The sequence below is a fragment of the Theropithecus gelada genome, chromosome 3, assembly GCF_003255815.1.
Source record: "Theropithecus gelada isolate Dixy chromosome 3, Tgel_1.0, whole genome shotgun sequence".
NCBI classification, from domain to species: domain Eukaryota; kingdom Metazoa; phylum Chordata; class Mammalia; order Primates; family Cercopithecidae; genus Theropithecus; species Theropithecus gelada.
In genome coordinates this window covers 132,027,916-132,047,471 of record NC_037670.1, presented here as the reverse complement: position 1 = coordinate 132,047,471, position 19,556 = coordinate 132,027,916, and the positions used below count along the sequence as shown (strand labels likewise).

The following is a 19,556-nucleotide window of genomic DNA, read 5'->3' as shown; positions in this document are numbered from 1 at the left end:
TGGCATCTCCACTTGGAGGTCTCACCCCTGCATCTCAAACTTAGCATATCCAAAAGGAAACTTGATTTCCTATCCCAAACCTGCTCCTCAGCCTGTCTTTGCCATTTAGATAAATGATGTAATGATCTACCCGGTTGCTCAAGCCAACAACGTTGGAGGCATCTGTGATTTTCATCCACACTCATCAGTATGCATCAGTGAATTCTTACTGCACAATATATTCCAGATCTTGCAGCTCTCTTCATAGCCTGCCTCATCCGGTTCAAGCTGACACACCTATTCTACCTTAAATTCACAGCAATATCCCCACAGGGCCAGGAATAGATGAGGCAAATGAGGTGCCTAGGGCACAATATTTAAAGAGGCACTCACCCACACTACAATTCTTCCTCTTCCTCCCTGGAAAATACTAAGTTTTCTGGCCTCAGGGCCTTTGCACCTTTACCTGGTACACTCTTTTTTCTGCTTATCACATGGCTGTCTTCTTCTCATTCTCTTGTCTTTGACTAAATTTCACCTTCTCAGTAAGGTCTTCCTTGATCATTGTGTCTAAAATAGACCTCCCTTCCTGGCTAGGTGCAAGGGCTCACACCTGTAATCCCAGCAGTTTGGGAGGCTGAGGCAGGCAGATCACTTGAGCCTAGGAGTTCCAGACCAGCCTGGGCAACATGGTGAAACCCTGTCTCTACAAAAAATACAAAAATTAGCCAAGCATGGTGGCACATGCCTGTAATTCCAGCTACTGGGGAGGCTGAGATGGGAGGATCACCTGGGCCTAGGAGGCCAAGGCTGCTGTGATCTCACCACTGCACTCCAGCCTGGGCAACAGGGCAAGACCCTATCTCAAAAAAATATAAAAATAAAGATTGACCTTTCAAATGAATCCCGATTACAGTATATTTAATCCACCACAATAGATATTGCAATCTATAATTATTTTCGTATTTATCTACTTATTTAATTCCCATCCCTACCCCGCAAAATAATTTTACAAAGCTCCATGAGGTCAGCACCTGTGCCTGTTAATGAACCACTGAATCCACATGACTGGATACCTGGCCTACAGAATTCGTTTATAAATATTTATTAAGTGAATGAATGATAAATGAATGTATAAGTAAGCCAGATTAACCTCCCAGAAATTCACCTTATGCAGATAACTTTATAGAGATAATGTTTCTAGAAAAACATGTTACCCATAAAGTAAGGAACTACATAATAGACACCGGATTAAAATCCCAGCTGTACCACTTATCAGCTTCATGACCCTGGGCAAGATTTAATAGATTTCTCACCTACTGAAAATGAAATAATAATAGACCTACCTAGCAGGATTGTTATGAGGATTAAATGAGATAACTGGCAACATTCTTACTTAGCATAGTGTCTCATGCTTATAAACAAAATGAATTCTTATAAGATACTTGCCTATGAAAACTGGGGAGACATGGAGCATGAAACATCATTTTTCATATGTAAAGAGGATTCATTATCAGGAATGCAATTCAATCTTTTTCACTAAATATAACATCTCCTACATGCCTGTCTCTGTGCTAGGCACCTGCTGAACAAACATGAATTAGGCATGGTTCCTGTCCCCCAGGAGTCACAGGGTGTCGCCATGTCACAGCCCTTAGAGCACAGTGTAGAATACTTGGCGTTGTCTAACTTATGAACCGCACAGCCCATCCTAGTCTCTCTCCCATCCACCTTTGTGATTAAGAACATGCTTGATCAGGCTGAGGCTCCACCCTGGGTTCATAGGCCATCCTCCTTCTCTGAGGGCATCTACCTGGCCTGATCTGAGCAATCTTGAAAGCTCCATAGCCAAATTTTAGCTCACGATATTGCTCAACATTCATTACTAGCTTCTGAAATAGTCTATTTTCAAGCCATCCCTAACTCACCCTACTTCCCATCACTTGGCAAACTCAGACTTAGCCATCAGGGAAACTCAGTTTTGACATTCAACTTCCAGGAAGCCATTCAAGATCCCCTAAGACCGCTTTGAGCGACCCTCATTTGCACTCCCTTAGCAAGTAATTTGCACTCCCCTGCCGGAGCCCTTTATCACATTGAATTATCTCTTTCTCCATTGGACTATGAGTTCCTTGGAAGCAGAGGATGCATCTTATTCATGTCAGCATATCTAACGCCTGGAACATATTAGGTGTTTCACAAATTATAATAAATAATAACATTCCTGTTTTCATGATTCAGGGTCTTTGGGAAATTGGTCAGGGTGTTGGGGGTGGGGCAGAAACGAAATGGTGGGGATGGGGGACAGATGAGAATGCCATACTGCTAGGCACTGACTATACACCAGATTTCTAAGATGCTTATGGGAATATTATGGTATGAACTCAGTTTATAAAACAATAAATAACCACCTACGTTGGCACATTTTCCCACAGACTAAAATAAGAGGATGATTTTTTTTTAAAAAAAGGATGAGAGGCAGACAAAACATTCGTGTGGAGTCCAGGCTAGGAAGCTTCCTTTATTTTTCCTTAAGCCAGTTTCAAACTGCACCTCAAGATCCATGTTTGGGAGGCTGAACATGGTAGCTCACACCTGTAATCTCAGTACTTTGGGATACCAAGGCGGGTGGATCACTTGAGGTTAGGAGTTCCAGACCACCCTGGCCAACATGGTGAAACCCCGTCTCTACTAAAAACACGAAAATTAGCTGGACATGGTGGCATATGTCTGTAGTCCCAGCTACTCAGAAGGCTGAGGCATGAGAATCACTTGAACCCGACAGGCCAAGGTTGCAAATGAGCCAAGATTGCACCATTGCACACCAGCCTGGGTGACAGAGCAAGACTCTGTCTCTATAAAGCAAAACAAAACAAAACAAACAAATGAGAAAAATCCATGTGTGGATATCAAATAATGTGCTTCAATCATCATTTTAAAAACCTAAGCATAACAGAACTAAGTGAAAAATTAGCATATTGTAATAAGTATTTTACAGGAACTTTAGATATACATGTACATATCATGATGTAACACATATTTCTTTTTTTTTTTTTAACCTTGACTTCAAACTCTTTACACATTTCTTACTGTGAATTGTGGTCAATAAAAATTGAGAAGCCACTGCCTAATATATGCCTCTAAATTGGAGCTCTGTACCCAGTGTGGCTGCAGTTTCCCAGGAAGAGAACTCTAGGGAAGAGGAGAAAAGAGGTGACTCTCTCCACTAAGGGGCTCTACAGGAAAGATAAAGGCCTTGAAGGGTAAGCAAACATCTGTCACAGACCTACGGTAGCTGGGGAGAAGTGTTAAACTCCTTCTGGAGACCAGAACTCTCAATCCACCAACATCTTACCTTGCAGCGTGGCCACTAGCCCAGTACTAACTCCCGAAACTATGTCACTAAGCAGCCATTCCTTGACTCGGTATTTGGGCAGCCACTCCAAGATGGGCAGGAGAGTCTTTAGCACACCAAAGGCTCTCTTTCTTGAACAACTGTCAAAAAGCAAGAAAACTGGGTTTTCAATCCAATCTCAGTCACAATCAATTTGCAAATCACAAAGCTGTGAGCTGAATTCTGCTGATGTTTGTAGCTATTTAGAAAAAGAATAAGAATTTCATGGAAAATAATAACCCTGAAGTGCTTACCATGCTTTTGCCAAGAACTGTATCTATCCTTTTAAATGCATTCTTCTAGAAAACACAGGATTAAGTGTCCCACCCCTTGCTCACCTTTTTAATCCTCTGAGAAAATATTCCTACACAAAAACCTATTTTCTGGTCCAGCCTGAGACTGATGGATGTGGAGTCTCTAAATGGAGATTAATTTTCAGACTCCTAATCCAGGTGCCTTATTATTATTATTTTCTTTAAAGAAAATAAACACACTGAGTGTATTTGGCAATACAAGCCTGGAGCTAGTTTTTACAAAAATCTTAGCATGAGGAATGTATACCTTAAAGCTTGCTACTTAGTAGTTTTTTTTTTGTTTTTTTTTTGTTTGTTTTTTTTTGTTTTTTTTTTTTTTATTTTGAGACGGAGTCTCGCTGTGCTCCCAGGCTGGAGTGCAGTGGCGTGATTCAATGACAAAAGAAAAATATCAAAAGTAGGTGGTATTATGTAACTCCTGATTTGAATAAATTGTTTTTTTTAAATTATGGTATTTGTGGGACTATTGGACATTTTAACAATGACTCATTTTTTGATATTAAGGAGTTATTTTTAGATATTAAGGTGTGATCATGAAATGTGGTTATATTTTTTAAGAGTCTTTAAAGATACTCAGTAAAATACATAAAGACAGTATGCTATACGGGATTTGCTTAAAAATAATAGTGGAGGCAGCAAGTAGGTGTCGATATAAGAAACAAGATTAACTTGGAGTTGATCACTGTTGAGGCTGAGTGATGGGTAGAAACGGTGGGGGTGGGGAGTTCATTATACTATTACGTCTACTTATGCATATATTTGAAATGTTCTATAATGAAAGGTTTTAGAAACTAATTTCTTGATGTTCGTGACATCTAGTTACAGCACGTTTGGGTTTAGAGACTGAGGGCGGCTCTCCGTAGGGGTCCCACCGCCTGCTGGTGAAGTACTTGGCACACCCCGCGCTCCCGTAGGTTCTAGCTTGCATTCTGGTCTCTAACTGAATGGTAGCTCGCCTACTTAGCTTGAGGGTTTCAAGGACTCCTCCTGGTCAAGAGCTGGGTTTCCCTATTCATTTCATTTAAACGAGCTCCCATGAAGGCAACAGGGATCCACTATACCCCAAGGGGCACTCCAAGTTTCCTTCAGAGAGGAAAAAGAGAGATGGGGCTCCCAGTACCCACTCTCCCCAAAGGCGAGTTTCCCAGATAAGTTCAATTCGGGCCCGAGACTGATGGAGTCACCCTCCGACCAGAAGGGCTGCGTGGAGGACTGGAGACCCAAAGTTGGGCCTCTGGGAGAAGCAGCTGGCGCGCAGGAGCTCCGCCGCCCGCACCCCACGCTCGCCCGCAGGGGACGCCCTCCCCCCACGCCAAATCGTGGACGCCCGGCTCCGCTTCTCCCCAAGCGGGCCCGCGTGGCCGCTACCTGCAGCACTTGGCCAGGCTCTCCCGCAGCGTCTTGCGCTCCTGCAGGCGCCGCTCGTGCTGTTGCTGGAAAGCGAGCTCGCTGTAGACCGGCCGTGATACCACATAACTGCAGCTGTATTCGGGGAGCTGCGGCGGCTCCGACCTGCCGCCCGGCGCTGCCATGACCTGCTAGCCAGAGGACAGCGAGGAGGAAGGAGATACGGTGCGGGAGGACTATCTGAGGTGAAGAGCGAGGAACAGAAAGAAGGGGATCACCTGTTAGCTGTCGCCCGGCCCCTCGCCAACTTCAGTCGAACACAGCGAGTCTGGTCCGCGTCCTGCAGCCCTCGGCCCTCGCGACAAGCGCCCCACCGCGCGCAGGACCAGCCTGCAAGTGGGCACCTGAGAACCTTTGGATCCCGTGGCCTGCACCAGCTGAGCGAGGTTCCCCAAACTTGAAGAGAGTGAGCCCTGCTTTGGGGGCTTCCCAAGCTCCAACCAGTCCCCTCCCGCCGGCAGCTAGGGCGCTGTCCGCGTCCTGAAATCTCCCTTAAACCAAGGGGCTAGGGCAGGGACCAAGGGCGCGTGCAAGGCTGGAAGGGACCCTGAGAGTTCCTCCCTCCCCGCACCTGACCCCGGACGGAGCTCCAGGAGCGCACTGGAGGAGAGGTGCAGGCCCCCGGGCCAGGCGTGGAACCCTCAGGGCGCGCTCCGAGGGTCCCCAGGAGGCGGGCGCTGCAGGCACATTCCAGCAGCTGTCGCAGCCCTCCCGGCGGCAGAACTTTCAGTTTATTGAACAACTCTCTCCCCTCGTCCTGTTTTCCGAGCCGCCTGTTCGCTCTCGGAGTCTCAGAAAGAAGGCTGTACTGCCCCCTGTCCGCCTGCTCCGTGCCCCCTCACGAGTCCCATCCGCAACCCTCGAGGCCTCCCGGGGAGGGGAGCCCGGGCCGGGCGGTGTGGGCATCTTCAGGGAGAACTCACCTGTCTCTGCTTGCGCCCCGCCCGGAATGCCCCGGGGACGCCCCTTCCGCTGCCTTTATAGCGCTCTCAGACGGCAGTGGGACGTTTTATTTACGGAGCAACAGAGACACCTTGGTCGAAGGGAAAGACACACACAGGCTGCGGTCTTTCCCAACCGATCTCATCAGGAAAGAAATCCTACCCCTTCTGCATTGCTTCCCTTTCCCGAACCAGGAAGGTTGAGACTCTTTCTGGCTGCCACGCAGGGGCCACCCGGATCCTCACTCTTCCCCATTTACTAATCTTGCAGGCTGCAAGGTCAGGGGCGGGCCGGGCCTTGTGGGACTCCTTACAGGAGAGCAGAACCCGCCTAGAGGAAGAGGTCCTCGGTCTCTGGGAGTGCTGACCTTCACTCCTAGGTTATGTTATTCAGCGAACTCCACAGCCTGCCACAGGTGCTCTCATACCACATGGGGAAGAGGAGCAGTGGCCAGGTTTCTATATTTATAAGCCCTTGGATTTCTAGAAAGTCTTTCAGGAGTATTCAGTGGGTGGAGGATATAGAGAGTTTACGATCTACTCAGATTTTAGCTACCTATTCTACGCGTGCCTGTGTGTGTGTTTTATTTCACAATCCAAATCAAGCGTCCAGGTGGACCTTTCTTACCCGCTAGACTCTGTTTTTTTCTTTTTTCTCATTCTGCTGGACAATCAGGGAAGGAATAAACTGGACTGCATGGAAATCAAGACTAGAAGAGAGGGAGGAAGAGCCGGAGCTATCCTACCTCACCAGTGCTTTGTCTTCTGTTGGGATAAACTTTGCTAAAACTAATGCATGGTTAAGATGAAGGGCAGAAGGAAGGGTTCGATAAACCAGAACATTCTCGCCTGATTATCAGTGTTCTGAAGTAAATACAGAACCTCTTCGGTTACCCACCTACCTTAATATACAGACCATGACAATTCTACGAGCTCCTGGAAACAGAACTCAGAACTCGTCTCCAGAGAACCCTGATGCAAATTCTCTGAAATAGTAGTCAGTATATGTATTTTCCTGAGAAGTGAATGAGTCAACAGCTTTCAACAGATCTTCAAAGGGTTACTTGATCCAATGAAGTTAAGAACCACTGAAGAAGAACCCTAAAAAGAAAATCCAGGTCATGAACTTTGCAATTTTTATTCACATACAGAGAAGAGGGGAGGAATGTCTTGTGTATGTTTCACTTATGTATACCAGTGGTTCTTAATAAAGGGCTTTTTTGCCCCCAGAGGTCAATGCCTGGAGCCATTTTTTGGTTGTCACACCTAGGGGGATGCTACTGGGATTTAGTGAGTAGAGGCCGGGGACGCTGCTAAACATCTTAAAATGAAGTTTGCTATCACTCTAAGGTTTTGCATGCGACTTAAACTGTACATTTATTAATAAATTGCTACATGTACTAAAATATGTATCTCTCTCCATATATGTATATATGTGTGTATTTTTTCTTTATTGTTGGATGTATAGCTCAACTCTACTAAAATAGAGGAAAGTATTTGTTTTAAAGTAGATTCTGAATATACTCACTCTGTATCCCCTCACCCATACCTTCAAGATATGGTGCAAACACTGTCTCTTGCATGAACATTCTTTGATGCTGTAGTTCAGAATTAATCCAGTCCCTTTTCTGGATTCTCTTCATACCTTATCTGATCCTCTCTTAAGTTACCTCTCACTATCTACCTTAGAAACACAATTTTATTTACATACAAGTCCCATCTCCCTCACTAGACAAAAACTTCTTGAGGGCAAGCACTGTGTCTCCTTTCAACCCTTATTATCTTCTCTCATGTTTTTTGAACAGATTTATCTACAGCCCAAACATATCTTTGTAAAAAACTACAAATTACTTTACATATTTGATCTATGGCTTTGTTTTTCTCAATTAAGAGTATGCTATGGATTATCTTTGCAAGTGAGCACATAAGGATTTTTCTTAACCTTGGAGATGGCTGATTAGGATTTCAGAATATCAACTCATATTCGTAGCTCCATGGCAACTCACCTACATAACTCACAACTCTTTATTGAATTAATTAGAAGGCATTCTGTACAAATATAAATATAGTCCATATCCCATTCTAATATGGATTTCTGCTCCTTGTTGCTTGCTATTTTGAACACTTTTAGTCTGGTCCAGTCAGGCCTGTAAACCACTTTGCACCAGAACTTGGCAATGGTTTATTGGATCAGAGGATTAAGGAGTGGGGTAAGGCTGGCGGAAGGACAGAGGAGAAAATACTTGAATAACGACAGGAGGCAAAAGAGTAACTGCCCTTGGCTAATAGAATTCTTATTTGAAATGCATCTCTCTGTATAAGAGTTTGGTTCAATAATCACACTGTAATAAGTCCTGCATGTGTCTGGATGAAGATAATTGCTTCTTTCTGTTAAATGCTTTTCTATAGCAGAAATACCTGGGGTAGAACAGAATGGTATCTCTGTTACAGGATTCTATAAGGGTATAGTTTCAACTGAACTGAGCTTTTCTCATAGGTAAAAGGCAGACCGTTTGAATTTGGCTGTTTTGAAAACAGAAGAGTAGGAGGAAATAACAGCTTGCTCTCCGCACCCTATTTAATTGTGATATTAAACACCTTAGATTACTCACTTGGGCTTTACAAGGCAACCTTCACCTGTTTCACACAGAGGTGGGTGGTTCTTATTTATCAGATTGTAATCACATTCAGGACCTGTTTCCAAAGAAATAGATGCATCACTTAAAAATAAATGTCAGACAATATTATTGTTACTCTACAGTACTTATTTAGCAGCAAATACTTTTTTAAAAGGCATTTTCTTATTTATCATTTAGGCATTTGCAGTGTAAGACAAACTCCCTTGTTTGATTATGCATTCACTTGTTCATTCATTCATTGGATTATGCATTCACCTGTTCATTCATTCATTGGATTTATTAGGAAATTATTTGCGCTGGCTGTGGGTACAATGATGAACAAAAGCTTGTACCATGGCCTTATATTTAGGGGTGCAGTAGACATTTACCAAACGGTCACAAAAAGTGTATATTATTTCACTGATTATAAAATACAGATTTTTCACATTTTATCAGGGTTCATGTTATAATTAATGATCTGCTATTTATTATAGTTTAATAGCATATTTTGTGATTCATAAAATATGAGTTTTATAATTAATAGCATTCTATAATTAATAAAATATAGATATTTACATAAATGTATAGTATATCTACGCCTTTTTTTTCTTTTTTAGAGATGAGATGTTGCTATTTTGCCCAGGCTGGACTTGAACTCTCAACCTTCAGAATAACCAGAATAACTGGGACTACAGGCGCACAGCACCACACCTGGCAGAGTCTCTATGCTTTTGAGTGACTACGTGTGCTACAAGAATGATTTAATTGAGTCCTTCGTTTATTTAACTTAAGAGCAGTCAATCTTGCTGTATTACTTTTGTCTGAGAGAAAATACTGTGGTATACATTTTTTCTTTCTTTCTTTCTTTTTTAACAATTTAAAATGTTCTCTCATCAGAAGAATTGCAAAAGAATGCAAACATGTTGGCTGGGCGCTGTGGCTCACAGGGTAATACAAACACTTTGGGAAGCTGAGACGGGAGGATCACTTGAGTCAGGCCTAATCCTGAGCTTTTATTTCATTATGCATGTTACTTTTCTCAAGATAGCAGATGCTAAATTTCTGCCATACTTATATAAAAAGAGAACTGAACTGAACTTTCATTCAGGATTTCTGATCTTTTCTTCTCTGAACAACTTATTGGGCTTATTCTCAGTAATCATACAGTTCTGCACTCAATTGTTTTCTTGTTCTTTTGTTATTTTTATTTTGCACTCAATTGTTTTCTATTTGTTTACTGTATGCTACTTTATTTTCTTCTCCAGTTATAAGATATGTTCCCTAAAGGTATAAATAATATATATATTTTATGATATTACAAAAATAAGATGTGCCTATAGTAAATAATTTGGAAACTACATTAATGTATAAAATAGTAATCACGTTTTATCTCATTATCCACATAATCATTAAGTGTTTTGCTTATTTCTTTTTTATTTATTCTTTCTATGCAGACATAGGTATACATTTTTATTAAGTAAGATTATAATGCTAGTCTCTTTATTTCCCTACACAATACCTTGACAAATTATGACAAAATAATAGGTACCAGACTTGTTAAATTATTGATCAATTGATTGTTTAACAATGGAATTTTGAGAAACCATTGGGTAGAAATAAAACTAGTTTTAAAAGAAGAGAATCCAACCCTTAAAACATCAAAAAATGAATTATTTATAAATATTATGTGGCAATCCATTAAATTTTAAACAACTTACAGTGTCAATAAAACTATAACTCAATAAATTTCTCAGGCAGTAGAGTCCATCTGCCTCTTCTTTAATATGAATGCAAACTTGATATGTGGTTTAGTAAATTGCTAGAATGAAATAATGCCATAGTTATGGGTTTTGAGGGGTTTTCTGTGTTTGTTTGTTTTAAACAGGGTCTGGCTCTGTCACCCAGGCTGAAGTGCAGAGACACTATCTCAGCTCACTGCAACCTTCACCTCCAAAGCTCAAGCCATTCTCCACCTCAGCCTCCCAAGTAGTTGAGACTACAGGCATGTGCAACCACACCCAGCTAATGTTCATATTTTTTGTAGAGACAGGGTTTTGCCATCTTGCTCAGGCTGGTCTCGAACTCCTGTGCTCAAGCAATCCACCTGCTTTGTCCTCCTAGGGTGCTGGGATTACATGTGTGAGCCACTACACCCAGCCGGGTTTCTTTTAATGTTTGTTGTAATGATGAATTTTTTTTTTCAAGAGATGGGGTCTCGGTTTGTTACCCAGGTTGGTCTCAAACTCCTGGGCTCAAACAATCCTTCCACCTCAGCCTTCCAAAATGCTGATTATAAAATGAGATTACAGGCATGAGCCAACCACACTTAGCCTGGATGTTTTCTTTCTTTTTCTTTTTTAGAGATGGGGGTCTCACCTCAGCCCTTGAAGTAGCTGGGATTACAGGCCTGTGACACTATGTCGAGCCACTAATGGCATAGAATAATTTAAGCAAAGAATAATTTGAGGACCCTTCCCAGTTTCTTATTATTTAAGTGTATTGCACTTTTAAAGTTATCCTTGCCTATCTTATCTCATGAAACCTGTGGTTTGTTAATGGAGGGAGAAAAGGGAAGCTTGAGAATTGTTTCAAGTGAACATTGATGTGCTGTGTTACCACGAGTTGGATGTTTAAGTATTCCATTCATTCCTTTAATTATTCATTCATTGATTCATACATTTATTTACTTATATCATGAGTATTTAGTGAGCGCTTGACTTGTATCAAACACTATCTAAGTGTTGAGGATACAGCAGTGAACAAGTTTGTCAAAGTTCCTGCCTTCAAAGTACTTATATTCTGATGGGGGACAGTGACTATCAGCAAAAAAATAAATTAGACAACATTCTGTTGTGATAAAAAGCTATTGGAGAAAGAAACAGAAAGATGTCTTGTGGAATTATTGATGAAGCAACACACAGCAAGGGGAGGGGAAGGACCACTTTAGAGCGGGTGTTCACGGAAGGCCTTTCTCTTTCAGAGGAAATGACATTTGAAGAGACACTGAAGGATGAGAAAGAGACAGCCTTTCTGGAGGAGGAAACAGCAAATGCAAAAACTCTGAGTTAGGAAAGAACTTGATGCACTTAAGAAACAAAAAGAAGGCCGGCACAACTGAAATCCATAAAAGTCAGACCCGAGGACAGAAAACTGGACATCCTCAGTGTGTATGTGGCAGTTGAAACCAGGCATTCAGGATGAGGAGAGAGGCAGATAAAAGACCAGCACCAAGCCCTCAGACAGTCCATCATTTAGAGGTCATTTATAGGAGGAGAGGAGGGGCCTCTTCTGTAAAATGCTGAGAATCCTTGAACTCAGGTGGTGAGGAAAAAAACACCTCTAAAATATTTTGAACTTCTTGGAGATATTTCTCTTAACAAAATTTCTTTGGTACCTAATATCTTTTAATGACACTTGTAAAGGGGAAAAAAAAAATCTGAACATTTGAAACTTGCCCCGCCTTTTTTTTTTTTTTTTTTTTTTTTTCCTGAAACAAAGTTGCACAGGCTGGAGTACAGTGGTGCAATCTCGGCTCACTGCAATGTCTACCTGCTGGGTTCAAGAGATTCTCCTGCCTCAGTGGTACAATCTTGGTTCACTGCAACGTCTGCCTCTGGGTTCAAGTGACTCTCCTGCCTCAGCCTCCCCAGTAGCTGGGATTACAGTCATGAGCCACCACGCCTGGCTAATTTTTGTATTTTTAGAAGAGATGGGGTTTCTCCATGTTGGTCAGGCTGGTCTCGAACCTGACCATGGTTGGTCAGGCCTGGCCTCCAGTGATCCACCTGCCTTGGCTTCCAAAAGTGCTGGGATTAGAGGCATGAGCCACCACCGTGCCTGGCTGTGTCCTGCATTATTGCATGTGTAATTAATCACTTTACCTTTTTGGTAATGGTGGAACCTTATACTAAGTCCTCCTCAGTAGTGAAGGACCCCTTGACTACTGGAGCAGAAGCTAATCTAAGCAATCATACTAACAACTTTTGGTAGAAAACAACAGCTTATCATCCAAGGCAGTTCATCCTTCCTTTTTAAGGGGGATTGGGGGGCTGCTGACAGCTATTTGGCTTTATAAAGAATGCTTTTAAAATGTATTCATATCCCTTGTATTGAACTATACATTAGTAACAACACAACCCTAGAATTTGTTGAGACAGGGTATCCCTTCGTCACTCAGAATGGTATGCAGTGGTGCGATCATAGCTCACTGCAGCTTCAATCTCCCAGGCTCAAGTGATCCTCCCGCTTCAGCCTCCTAAGTAGCTGAGACTTCAAGCTTGTATCACCATGCCTGGCTATTTTTTTAGAAAAAAATTTTGTAGAGACAAGGTCCCACTCTGTTACCCAGGCTGATCTCAAACCCCTGAGCTCAAGCGATCCTTCTGCCCTGGCTTTCCAAGGTGCTGCGATTACAGGCGTGAGCCACCGCACCCAGCCAGAATCTACTGTCTAATTCTTCATTTAAAATGAGTCTTAAATATCAACAGGGAGAAATCCTGTAAAGGGACATATAAAGGGACAGAGAGGTGCAATGAGCAGCAGAAGAATGAAAGAAGGACGAAGCTGCAAAAGGCTGAAGAGAAAGAACTGGAGACCAGGAGGAAGGTTCATGGCAGTATTTGTGCCATGTGGCCTGATGCAGTCTAACTTGAAAGTTGACTTGAAAACTAAACTGCTTTTGAGCATAAGTATTACTTTGAGGTGGGTAATGTTATCCCCATTTTTACAGATGAGGAATTATACACAGAAAAGCTAAATTATTTGCCCAAGGTCATACAGCATGGCTAAGCTGAAATATGAACCCAAGCAGTTTGAGGCCAAAGCTCACTCTCTTAACTACTGCAAAACTACACAGGGTTCCATTATATCATAGAACTTTCAGCCCTCTTGTATTATCTCATCCCAGTCTCCAAAGTCCCTTGGCTAAATTTCAGCTTTTAATTCTCATCTTTAAATATAATATTTAAAAGTATGGTATACACAGACAATGGGATACTACGGGATACTATGGGATGTTAATAAGGTAGGTCTATATATACATATGGACATGGAAAGAAACTCAACTATGTTGAGATGAGAAAAAGGCAAGGTACAAAAAGTGTGTATAGTATGTTTATTTTTCAGTAAATGAAAGGAATATATATTTTGGCTGGATGCAGTGGCTGACATCTGTAATCCCAGCACTTTGGAAGCTGAAGTGGGTGGACCCCTTGATCTCAGGAGTTCAGGACCAGCCTGGGCAACATGGTGAAATCCCATCTCCACAAAATATCAAAAATTAGCCAGGCGTGGTGGCTCACCCCTGTAGTCCCAGCTACTTGGGAGGCTGAGATGGAAGGACTGCTTGAGCCTAGAAGGCTGAGGCTGCAGTGAGCCATGATCACGCCACTGTGCTCAAGCCTGGGTGACAGAGTGAGACTGTGTCTCAAACAAACAAGCATTATATATATTGGCTTAGACCCCGACTAATCTAATATACAAATATATCTATCTATATATTTATTTGTATATTAGATGAGTCAGAGTCTGAGCAAGAAAAAGATGGCACACTCAGATGGTGTTAATAAGGGAACTGCCTACAAATGTGTGGGCAGGGTCAAGGAAAACCAAAAAGGCATGTTGGAGAGCTTCAGGGCTAGCTGAAGGGAGTTGTCATCTGTTGCATCATAGAAAGGAGTTGTCAGCAATTCTAGCCAGAGGGGACAGGAGGAAGGAACTGTTACCAGAAAATATGGTGTTGAAGAGGGCTGCCCAACAGGAGCTGTAGCCTTCAATGGAGGAATAGAAACATTGCGAATTCCACACTCAACGAGGAAGAAACTGGAGAAATAAATCCCCCAACTTCTTCCCTCTGTACTGCTGATTTCAGGCTGGTGCTTCCCCATCCCTCCATTTCTCTGTTGCCCAAATCCTACTGGAAGAAGTGAGAGAGCTAAGGAGGTTGTTGACATTGACCATAAGGGAGCCTCCTGGGCACAGAGCAGAGAAAGGTGGAGAGAGGATAGGGAGAGGTGAATAGAGAATACCCCTATATTAGCGTAAGCCAGTTCTGGGAATATTCACAAGAAACTAGTTTCTGATGGAAATCAGACTTTTAAATGTATATTCTTTATTTTTTGGAACAGCTTTAGATTTATGTAAAACTTCAGAAGATAGTACAGAGAGCTATCATATACTCCATACATAGTTTACACTATGATTAACATCTTTTTTTGTTTTTGTTAGTTTTGAGACAGACTCTCGCTCTGTCACACAGGCTAGAGTGCACTGGCACAGTCTTGGCTCATTACAACCTCTGCCTCCCAGGTTCAAGCAATTCTTGTGCCTCAGCCTCCCAAGTGGCTGGGGTTACAAACGTGGGCCACTACACTCGGCTAATTTTTGTATTTTTAGTAGAAACAGGGTTTCACCATGTTGGCCAGGCTGGTCTCGAACTCCTGGCCTCAAGCGATCCGCCCGTCTTGGCCTCCCAAAGTGCTGGGACTACAGGCATGAGCCATCACACCCAGCTACCCCTACTATTAACAGTTTAAATGTGTATGGTACGTTTGTCACAATTAAAAAACCAACATTACTACATTATTATTAAAGTCCATTATTTGTTCAGATTCCCGAAGATTTTACCTAATGTCATATTTTTGTTCCAAGATCTCATCCAGGTCACCACATTACATTGGGTTGTCCTGTTTCCTTTGGCTCCACTTGGCTGTGATAGTTTCTCAGGCTTCTCTTGCTTTTCATAAACTTGACAGTTTGAGAAGTACTGGCCAAGTATTTTATAGGATGGTCCTCTTTTGGAATTTGCCTGGTCTTTCTCATATTAGACTAGTGTTTTACAGGAGAAAACCCATACAAAGTGCCATTTTCATCATATATTATCAAGGGTATATAGTCAACATGACTTATTGTTGATATTAACCTTGACCACCTGAGAGGTAGTGTTTATTAGGTTTCTCCACAATAAAGCAAATTCCCTTACCTCTCCCCTTTTCCATTCTTCTATAATCTCTCTAACTTCTTTTTTTTTTTTTTTTTTTGACACGATCTCATTCTGTTGCCCAGGGTGAATTCAGTGGCACCTTCATGGCTCATTGCAGTCTCGATCTCCCAGGCTCAAGCGATCTTCCCACCTCAGCCTCCCAAAGTGCTGGGATTATAGGTGTGAGCCACCTTGTCCAGCCCATTCTGCAATCTTCAGAAGGAAGTCACTATACGCAGCCTACGCTTGAGGAGTGGGGAGTGGAATTCCACATCCTTGAGGGCGGAATACCTAAATAAATTATTTGGAATTCTTCTGCAAGACAGATTTGTCTCTTTTCCTCCATTTATTCATTTATTCAATCATTTCTTTATGTCATAAAATCATGAATATTTATTTTATATGTTGCATTATAAACCAATAGTACTTTTTAAGAAATCAAATGGTTCCAGGCTTGGCCATTAGGAGCTCTTTCAGTTGGCTTCTGTGCCCTTTGGCATAGCCCCACCAATGTAGGGTGGTTTTGTCTTTTGGTGTTGGAGTGCTTTAGTACTTTTTGGCACTGTAAGATGCTCCAGGCTGATCTTGTGTATTTCCCGTGGTAAAATCAGCCATTTCTCAAAGGAACACTGGTTCCTTTTATTGGTGAATGGTATCAGCAACCAAGATCTGGGTGATAGAGTGTTTCTTGCTGCAGGGGAATTGTTGCTCTAGGCCCTTTCAGCTGACAGAGCCAAGAAATATGTGTGTATATTAACCAAGGCATATACACACATCAATAATAGTTCTATATCTAATCATCTATATCTCTATTAAATTAAACATAGGTTCATACTAATTAAGAGATATTTTTATTTTATAATATTTTGTACTATTTGAGGTGATTTTTAAATAGGTCAATTTGTTAGTTTCTCAGTCATTTTAAAAGAAATTATATTATGTTTGAAATGCCCTAGTGATAAGATAAATTATATATATGTATGTCTTGATAGTTGTGGATTACTAGATGCAAAAAAAAAAAAATGGTCTATTGGTGTTGTTTGTTTGTTTTAGAGACAGGGTCACACTCTGTTACTCAGGCAGGAGTGCAGTGGTGTGATGATAGCTCACTGCAGACTCGATCTCCTGGGCTCAAGTGATCCTTCCACCTCAGCCTTCCAAATTGCTGGGATTACAGTCATGCACCACCATACCTGGCTAGTTTTTAATTTTTTGTAGAGATGGGGTCTCACCATATTGCCTAGGCTGGTCTTGAATTCCTGGTCTCAAGTGACCCTTCCGCCTTGGCCTCCCAAAGTTCTGGGGTTTACAGGCGTGAGCTACTGCGCTTGGCCCCTGTATAAAAATTTTGTGAATCAAACTTCTTTAAGTATGTTAGGAGAATTGGATGATTAAGATAACTCACGTGAGTTATTCTTTTATTAAATAAAGAATGAGGCCAGGCCCAGTGACTCATGCCTATAATCCTAGCATTTTGGGAGGCTCAGAAGGAGGATTACTTGAGACCAGAAGTTCGAGACCAGCCTAGGCAACATAGTGAGACCTCATCCCTAAATAAAAAAATAAATAAATAAGCCAGACATGGTGGGGCACATCTGTAGTCCTTGCTACTTGAGAGGCTAAGGTGGGAGGATCACTTGAGCCTGGGAGTTCGAGGCTGTGGTGAGCTGTGATTGCACCACTGCACTCCAGCCTGGGTGACAGAGCGAGACCCTGTCTCAAACAAAAAAAGGATGAAAAAGAATGATCATGATCACCACATGCTTTCGTATGTTGCATGACACCTCAACATGGTAAAAAATGAATTAATTACCTTCTTCCAACCCCATTTTTTAACCTACTCCTCTTCTTGGCTTTCCCATCTTGGTGAATAGCATCCTATCCATCCCATTGCCCATGCCAGAAATGTAGCAGCCACTTCAATTCCTTCTTCTCTGTTATCTTTCATGTCATCTATGGTCAAGTCCACATTTTGAATAGCTCTGAAGTTCTGTCTGCTTCTGTCCCTTTCCACCGCTACTGCCTGGGGTCAGCTTAGCATTACCCCAAAGCAATAGCCTCCTAATAGGTCTCTTTGCCTCTCCTCTTGTTCTACTCACAAATTATTCTCCAAAGCAGCCTCCAAAAGTCTAAGAAATGCAAATCAGGTCAGGTTCCTCCTTAGTTTAAAATCTTTCAAAGGCTCTCTATTGCTATTAGCCCTGTTTTTCTATGCACCCATGGCACTGAGCTCTCTTTTATCTCTGGACCTGGTGACTTGCTTATTCCTCTGCCTCGAACTCTTTCCCCCTTTCTCCATTCACAACTTCTTAGTTTAGCTGTCCCTTTGAAAGTTACTTCCCTAATAACCAAAGGCAAGGTTAGATTACCTTCCTCCATATATCCTCAGCACTCTTAACTATGTATGTACTTACTACACTGAAGGGTACTTGTCTAAATCCAGTATTACACTATAAACTTCCTGAAGGTAAGGAGTTTGTTTGTTTTTACAGAGACAGGGTCTTGCTCTGTTGCCCAGGCTAGAGTGCAGTGGTGTGATCCTAGCTCACTGGAGCCTGGCCCTCCTATGCTCAAGCCATCCTCCTGCCTTGGCCTTCTGAGTAGCTGGGACTACAGGCACATGCCACTGTGCCCAGCTAATTTTTATGTTTTTGACATAAAACATATGTTTAGAGATGAGGTCTTGCTATGTTGCCCAAGCTGGTCTTGAACTCTTGGAATCAAGCAATCTTCCCACCTCAGCCTCCCAAAGTGCTGGCATTATAGGCATAAGCCACCACCCTCAGCTGGTAAGGACTTTTTAAAGAATATAGTGGAGAAATGTTTTCTCAGTTTCAGTCCTAGCTCTACCATTTTCTACCTGAGTGACCTTGAGCAAGTTATTTAGCTTCCCTTGACTCAATTTTATCATCTTTAAAATAAGATTATGTGAGAATAGTACCTATCTCATAATGTTGGTGTAAAAAATAGTTGCAATGCCTGGCACATAGTAAGTACTTGATGAATGTTAACTATTATAATTGAGGTCTGGAACCCTGGGAGTGGTTTAAGTTAGATCTTGATATATTTTGAGCTTCGTTCCAAAAAAAAGGGTACATGAGTATATGTATATGCTATTTGATGTTGCCAGGAATAGCTAATTTTATCTGTCAAAAATTTCTTCCTAGCACACTCTTTTGAGTCACGGATTTTGGCTTTTAAGTAAGCTAAAGGTTGTTAATTGGGAGAACGGCCAGAAAAACTTATCCACAGCTTTCGAATCACATGTTGAACAAATCTGGCATCACAAGCGTCAAGCTGCCTTCTGTTTCTAATCATTTTTCTTTCTAATTTAGTTTCTCCCACCCGAAGAAATTATAATTTATTTTCATTGCAGAGTCCATGAAAGATGTCACAAGATGTAAAAGCAATTATTTTCAAGAGGATGAAACTCATATTTGCTGAATATCACAGTTGGCTTCACCCCAAATGCTAAGCAGTAGCAATACTTCCCCGGATTGAGACAACGTGTTACTGATCTGAGAAGGCTGGCAAAAGTCTTGGCTGAGAAAACCTTTCTTCTCTTCTGTATCTCTAAAATTCTTTAAAAATGAACGTGCGTGCAGGCACATGCGTGCGCGCGCGCACACACACACACACAATGCAACATCTTAGTTATGAAAGGTTCTCTAAGACCATACAGGTTAGTGGCTTGGGCCATGAAAGTTTTGAACCCAAGCCATGTTTCAAAATAGACTTCCTTACGGGAGTTTCACTTTTCTTCCTTACGTTTCACTTTTCTTCTCTAAACTTTTCTTTCTTTTCATTCTCAACGTCTACTTCTTGCCCCCTTACTGTAACCTTAAGAGAATAACCTCTTTGCTCTTGATTTCCCCTTACATATCCTATGGTTTTCTAAGTTTAGGCATCTGTCCCTGCTTAGAA

The 19,556-nt window shown here is 41.9% G+C and overlaps 1 protein-coding gene and 1 long non-coding RNA gene across 2 annotated transcripts in view; one reads left to right on the top strand and one right to left on the bottom strand.

Annotated features, from left to right (window-relative positions):
• SLC26A4 (solute carrier family 26 member 4) overlaps window positions 1-5,863 on the bottom strand; it is a 52,783-nt gene extending 46,920 nt beyond the window's left edge. Inside the window, exons 1-3 of the mRNA XM_025380003.1 lie at window positions 5,666-5,863; window positions 5,056-5,222; window positions 3,335-3,474 (exon numbers count right to left, since the gene is read on the bottom strand). Coding sequence (XP_025235788.1) covers window positions 3,335-3,474; window positions 5,056-5,219 — 304 coding nt within the window. The 5' untranslated portion in view covers window positions 5,220-5,222; window positions 5,666-5,863. The remainder of the gene's footprint in view (window positions 1-3,334; window positions 3,475-5,055; window positions 5,223-5,665) is intronic.
• On the top strand, window positions 4,980-10,395 carry LOC112620939. The gene is made up of 2 exons (XR_003118626.1): window positions 4,980-5,259; window positions 6,712-10,395. It is a non-coding gene; the product is annotated as an uncharacterized LOC112620939 (long non-coding RNA).
• Window positions 10,396-19,556: the final 9,161 nt, after the last annotated feature.